General features: G+C 45.4%; 2 protein-coding genes across 2 annotated transcripts; both read left to right on the top strand.

Annotated features, from left to right (window-relative positions):
- The first annotated feature begins 2421 nt into the window (after positions 1-2421).
- On the top strand, positions 2422-5298 carry LOC119299051 (beta-1,4-mannosyl-glycoprotein 4-beta-N-acetylglucosaminyltransferase-like). The gene is made up of 2 exons (XM_037576356.1): positions 2422-2731; positions 3760-5298. The coding sequence occupies exon 2, from the start codon at positions 3861-3863 to the stop codon at positions 4977-4979; it is 1119 nt and encodes a 372-aa protein (XP_037432253.1). The 5' UTR covers positions 2422-2731; positions 3760-3860; the 3' UTR covers positions 4980-5298.
- Positions 5299-6480: 1182 nt separating this feature from the next.
- Positions 6481-6835, top strand: LOC119296950 (defensin-like protein 10). The gene is made up of 2 exons (XM_037574945.1): positions 6481-6552; positions 6662-6835. Exons 1-2 carry the CDS (start codon positions 6483-6485, stop codon positions 6829-6831), a joined length of 240 nt encoding a protein of 79 aa, XP_037430842.1. The 5' UTR covers positions 6481-6482; the 3' UTR covers positions 6832-6835.
- Positions 6836-7084: the final 249 nt, after the last annotated feature.

Below are 7084 nucleotides of genomic sequence, written 5' to 3'. Positions count from 1 at the left end.
GGGGTCGGCGGCGGCGGTGGAGCGGGGGGAGGGTGCGGGGGGTGCTCGGCGGCGAGGGGGATCTGGCGAGGGGGATAGCTATCGAGAGGGAGGGGGATCGAGATCGAGTGTCCTCATGAATATCCAATATTTTTTCATATGGAATATGAAAAAATATCATCAAATTTGAAAAAATATTCATGAATTCAAAAAGTGCCCATGAAATTTAAAAATACTCATGATATCAAAAAGTAAAAAAAATGCCCATTACTAGTTTAAACTAGTAATGGCGCACTATGCAACGGTGCGTCATTAGTAGTTTTGCAAAAAAGTAAAAAAAATACAGTAGTGGCGCACTCTAGGGCTGGTGCGTCATTAGTAGTTCTAACTACTAATGGCGCACTCTGCCCGGATGCGCCATTAGTATGTTTGAAAAAATGAAAAAAACATTTTGTTACTAGTGGCGCACCGTGTGCCTGGTGCACCATTAGTATCTTCCACACTAATGGCGCACCAACAAATGATGCGCCATTAGTATATAGTAATGGCGCACCACATGTCTAGTGCGCCATTAGTGTCATTTCCATCTGTAGCCCTTTTCCTAGTAGTGACAGAAGTACGTATATACTAGGATTTAAACTTTAGTCACTCTAGAAACCTATCATCTATTTATTACTCCACGATGTCTTTTTCCTTAGGCTCAAATATGATGAAGCATGTAGTCGACGTTCACACGACACCACTAAAGAAAGCAACAACATACATATCATCAAAATATCGAACTAATAACAAATTCACATGATTACTTATAACAAGACTTCTCCCATGTCCTCAAGAACAAAAGTAACTACTCACAATCATATTCATGTTCAAGATCAGAGGAGTATTGAATTTCATTAAGGATCTGAACATATAATCTTTCACCTAATAAACCAACTAGCATCAACTACGAGATGTAACCAACACTAGCTACTAGCAACCCACAGGTACCAATATGACATTTTGATATAAAGATTGAATACAAGAGATAAACTAGGGTTTGAGATGAGATGGTGCTGGTGAGGATGTTGATGAACATTGGTCCTCCCACGATGAGAGGATCGTTGGTAATGTCGATGGCTTTGATTTTCTCTTCCCGGAGGGAAGTATCCCTGACGGAATCGCTCTGTTGGAGAGTAAAAGTGCTCCTGTCCAGGTTCCGCCTCGAGACGACGGTGCTTCGTCCCAAAAGTCCTTTGTGTATTTTTTTAGGGCAATTGACTTCATATAGCAGAAGGAAGGGGCCGGAGGCCAGCTGTGGGCCCACAAGGCATTAGGGTGCGCCCGGGGGGTGACCACGCCCTGTTGCCTTGTGGGCAGCGGGTGGCCCCCCTCTGGTATTTATCTTCGTGAAGTTTTAGGTCATTTGTAGCTCTGTAGAATAGGTATGTCTGATGTCGCTTTTTAGGTCCAAAATTCCATCTGTCGGTAATTTCCCTCTCCATGTATATCTTGCAAATTAAGAGAGAAGATGCATTAGAATTACATCATAAAAGAAAATAATAATAAAAATATTATAAATAACAGTACAAAAACATGATGCAAAATGGACACATCACTTAGCAAAGAAAGAAAGTTGGCCGCATCAATCCCTCTTGAGCTTGAAGTAGTCATCATGTGAGCTTGAAGTAGTCATTATGTGCCTCCACTCCCTCCACAATGTGTAAGAACATTTTCGCATGCGGAAACAGCGACAAAACCATGGATCATCCAAAAAAAGTTGGGTTCGAAGAAAAGTAGTCCTTCTGCAATAGCTGTGCTCCGGACACCCTATCTCGATTGATCACTCTTCCCCTTCGATTGAGCCCTTGAAATTGATAATATGCTCCACCTGCCGACCCATTTCTTCTTGCATGCTCATGAGCATGATCGCGTCCACTTCTTCGTCCGAATATGAGGTATCGAAGAACTCATCTTGAATCATTTGATCAAGCTTCGTGGGTCCATACTCCTCGTCCGGCGAAGCATGGAAATTCATCGTTTTCCCTAAAGAATCACAAAAAATACAGTCAGACAATGTATCAAACACATAGAGTGCAAAGGCGGAGCCAGAGAGTTGCTAGACGTACCGTGGTGGGGTGCGGGCCGACGACGACGTCCCCGGCGGTGAGGACGGGAGAGAGGATTGCTCTGCCGGAGGTAGCGGCGTAGAGGCTAGGAACGGCTGCGGGGCGCAGGCGGCAGCGGAGCGGGGAGACGGACGCCGAGGAGTAGGAAGAAGAGAGGAGAGAGCGAATGGATCCGGTAGGTCGATTTGATGGATTTGATGCAATTTGCGGTGAGGTCAGCCTGTCGGGTCCGACATGACGTGTCCGGGCGCCCCATATCCATCCTATATTTGAGCTGAATTTAAAAGGTGCCGGTTAGCCCGGACGCTTGAGTCATGTTCTTCCTTCCCATCCCATCCCGTTCCCGAGGGGGAGTGGAGTGGCGAACCCAAACCCAAGGCCAAAGCAACACCAGTCGCACATCCCACCGCCCCGCAACGCCAAGCCAAAAGCGAATCCACCCCGCATCCCCTGCTTTTCCTTCCTGGCCTCCCTAAATTTAGCAGCATGGAGGGGGACGAGAGCGATCCATGGGGGCCGCTGATTAAATGAGGCCAGCAGATCGCGGTGCGCCCCCCGCCTCCGCCTTCGTCGCCGCCCCCGTCTCCGTCGCGGTCTTCGTCTCCTCGTTCGTCGCCGCCGCCGTCGTCGTCGTCTCCCCTGAGGTGAGACCCGCTCCGCCATCTCTGCTCTGTTCCTCGACATCCCGCCCAGACCCAGTACGGCCTCTTCCGCCTCTTCTCCGGCTCTGAGATATGGAGCAGCGAGCGAGATTTGGCTCTGGTTGGATTTGGCGCCTGCCGATTTGAGAAGGGATTCGGTCCGAGCCACCAATCGGGGCGGGGAGTCGCTAGGTGGCGGCGTGTAGGGTAGGGTAAGGCGGCCTCTCTTGTTTTTGCGGTCACTACGATGCTGTTTTCGTTCTATAATAGAAACAGCAATGGGGGAAAACCGATGGCATGGCATGGCATTGGCAGTGTGATCTAAGGTGCAGTTTCAGTCTGATTTGGGCGAGACTGCTGCTTGCTTCTGAATGATGGTAACAGGAGGTGGGGATGCGGATTGGTTGGACACCAAATTGGGCATACAGATGCATTTCAGTTTGATCTGGGCAACAGGGGCTTGCCATCTTACCTGTGTTGCTATCAGAATGGGTGTGAGTTTTCCGCATCGCGGTGACCCATCAGGCATATAGGAGGGATCACCAGACTGCAATGGGTCCTAGCTGTTGGAATCTCAAATACGTACTTGTTTGTGTGGTTGATAGATTGGGGTGGCTATGCTGTTGACAGTACACGAGCAGTTAGATCATGCTTGTTGGGGTTTACTGGCAAGAATGCCGTGACAACAGATGATGCTGGCTCTGCTCTGGTGTTATGCTGCACTTTCATTTTCTTCCTTATTTGGTTGATGCAAATGCTGAAATGCAATAGCGGCTTGTTTATCTTGGCATATAAGCATCAATTTCATGGCTCCTTGTCTTGTCGTACATGTATATGAATGTGTGCATTTAAAGAACAAGTCAGTTGCATCACAAATTCACAAGAGTCTGTGTGTAGCTGTAACTCATCCCCATTCTACTTCGTAGACTGAGAATCTTACCTGTATGTTTATTTTGTCTAAGTTATGTTGCTTCCTGTACCACTTTCTTCTCCTTGTTTACTTATTTTCTGTTCCCTCTTGCATAATGCAGGTTGCATTCAGCTTCCGATATTGCCGTGTTCCCCAGGAAGAGAGAGTGCTTGGGGCACTCTCATATGCTTCTCCGAGACTCGCTCATTTCTTTCCTTGCCAATGAAACAAGACAGTCGCATGGCGGGAAACTCGGTGAATCTGCCTCATGCAACTAGAAGAAGAAGTACTTTGGCTTTCAAGTTCCTGATACCCTTCGTTCTAGTTCTTTCAGTTTCTGTTATTGCTGTCACCCAGTACTTCCAAAGTATCTCCTACTTTCTGCGGCCGCTGTGGGACACACCACCAAAGCCCTTCTCCCGTATCCCGCACTACTATGCCCCTAACATGTCCATGGACCAGCTGTGTCAGCTCCATGGCTGGGGCATTCTCTCCTTCCCTCGCCGTGTCTTTGATGCTGTTCTCTTCAGCAATGAGCTCGATATTCTGGAAATCCGCTACCATGAGCTCTTTCCGTATGTTGACAGGTTTGTCATCCTTGAAGCGAATGCTACCTTCACTGGCATCCCAAAGTCACTCACCTTCTTTGAAAACCTCAACCGTTTCGCATTTGCTAGCTCAAAGATTGTCTATGACATGCTTCCCATTGGAGATTTGGATCCTGATTCTCGCCGAATGCCCTTCCTTGTAGAAGCCGGTCACCGCCGTGCACTTAACAACCTGCTAAAAAGATCAGGCATTGCTGTGGGGGATGTCTTGATCATGGCTGATGCCGATGAGATCCCCAGTCCTGAAACCGTGCAGTTGCTGAAGTGGTGTGATGGAATACCGCCAATCATGCATCTCGAGCTAAAAAACTATATGTACTCCTTTGAATTTCATGTGGATCAAAACAGCTGGAGAACGACAGCGCATGTGTTCACCGAGCGGACCAAGTATCAACACTCCCGCCAGACCGACCTGATGCTGGCCGACGCGGGCTGGCACTGCAGCTTCTGCTTCAGGGAGATCAAGGAGTTTGCTTTCAAGATGAAGGCATACAGCCATGCAGACCGGGTGAAACATGACATCTTCCTGAACCCTGACAGGATCCAGAGAGTCATATGCAATGGGGATAACATTTTTGACATGCTACCTGAGGAGTACACGTTTAGTGATCTCTTCAAGAAGATGGGGCGGATACCGAGGTCAGCGTCCGCTGTTCATCTTCCATCCTATTTGATCAGGAACGCGGACAGCTACAGGTTCTTACTTCCTGGTGGGTGCTTGAGACCGGGCTAAATCAGAAGTGTCTTGTAACTTGTTAGCCAACAGTATTACTTTTAGATGCAATGTTGTTGTTACTGTGGAAATAGGTGTGTTTTGTTTGATGTGGAGCAGTAATAGTTTTACTGTTTTAGATAGGATGGTAGAAACTTTGTGTGTGTGTTCAAGGAACCATGTGAACTTCAGCTTAGAATTCACCTAGGGTGATACAAAGGTAAAATAGCGACAGGGATCGCCGCCCTTTTGGGTTCATCCTGATGAGCAGGAAGCACATGAATGATGTAATTGTTTTTGATCTAAATAAGGAGAGAATGATGCCCTTGTCTTCTCCTACTGGAATCAATGGAACAGGCTACAAATGCAGAAATACAAACATAGCTGCTGACTATATCATCTGCATTGTTTGCATGCTAATCTATGTTTAGTGTTACTTAAACATTTTTAAATAACAATCTCTAATGGACAAATGTTTATTTACAGTCTAAACTCACATGTTTCCCTCTCAAAATGAGAACATTTAACTAAATAATTTACATTTAGTTGTAATCATATACAGTATATAGTAAGTCCATGGTGTACTATTTTTGTTTTCCTTAACCTAGAACATGAAGAGCCTATTTTACTCCCTTAAAGTCACCCCCTCATCTGTCTGAGGCTTGGAACTGTAAATGGAAAATCGGGAGAAAATGTAGCGCTGATATATACACGTGCTGATATATTTACTTGGAACTGTAAATGACAACATAATGCAGGAACAAGCCAAAAACTATACACGTGCTAGCCGCTTTGCATAATTATTATTCAGTAATGTTCAGCAGAGAGTTTCATTTGATCTTCAGATCATCGACCCACACATGTTAGCTTCTGGTACATACATGGGCCCTATGGAAATTTTGATCTGCTTGCAGCTTGTAAACACTTTCTTCAAGCTGCTCAAAAGTTGCTGGCAAATCTAACTTTATTGATCATTTAAACCTCGAAAAGGAACATGTGTGCCAAAATATAAGAAAACCATTCAGCTTGACCGCCTTCCAGATATTTCTGTCATCTGCTGTTTCCCTCTATAGGATCTGACACATTGTTCCTAGTTCGTCGACACATCATGTTTCTTTCGTTCCATTTTCTTTAATATGCTTCGCATTATGACCCGCTGTTTAGTGTAGACATGACTTCATGTCACTGTTTTTTAGCATGGAAAAATATTGCACTGTGCAAAAGTTGATGCAAAACCAATACTTTATTTATCTGATGTGCATTGTGCAACAACTTTAATTGGTTAAAGCTTTAAGATGTCTGCATTTCTATCCATGTAATGTACTCTCCACATATTAAATGATGCATATCTTCCATCAAGTCTCAATAGTGCTTTTGAAGGTACAACACATCTTTGCATTTTCTAGATATAATTGCATCATACTCACTTTCTTCTACATAGTTTTCCTTTTCTTTTAATACGGTCTGCTCATCCATGGCTATAAGAAGAGAATGCTCTGTCTCTCCTCTCCGACAGCTTCATACATGGAGGCTCCCAAGGTCAAGATGCCAGACTTGTGCTTGCTCTTGCTCATGGCACTCATGTTGCTTCCTGGTAAGCCTTGCTTGGAATAATTATGCGATGAATATAAAACAGTTTCTCAGTACTCTATTCTTTTTTCTGACGCTGCTGTGCAAAATGATGTCCTTATTGTTTACTGCAGGGTCCGAAGGTCATACCTGCGCGACGGTCAGCCAGACCTACATTACTCTCTTATGTGTGCGTGATACGTGCGTCAAGAACTGCCACAGCGAGGGCTACACAGGAGGGAAGTGCGTGATCACCTCCTTGGAACCTCCCATGTTAGTCTGCTTCTGCATGAAACCCTGCTGATGATGCTTCTGAAGCAGTAATGTTTTTGTGTGTGTTTAAGGAACTACATGTGTGAACTTCTATGTTGTATTTGCTATGATGAGCAGTTCAACATAGAGTTCACCTAAGGCGATGTAATAAAGGTAATGTTTTGATGGAGTTCTCGGCCCTTTTCGGTTCATCCTGATGAGCAGCTACAGATGCAGAGATAGAGATTTAGCTGTGCTGTGATGCGATTATATCTTCTGGAGTGTTTGATCTGGTATGGAGTCGA

Source organism: Triticum dicoccoides, chromosome 5A, assembly GCF_002162155.2.
Source record: "Triticum dicoccoides isolate Atlit2015 ecotype Zavitan chromosome 5A, WEW_v2.0, whole genome shotgun sequence".
NCBI lineage: Eukaryota > Viridiplantae > Streptophyta > Magnoliopsida > Poales > Poaceae > Triticum > Triticum dicoccoides.
This window is presented reverse-complemented; position numbering and strand designations above follow the sequence as displayed.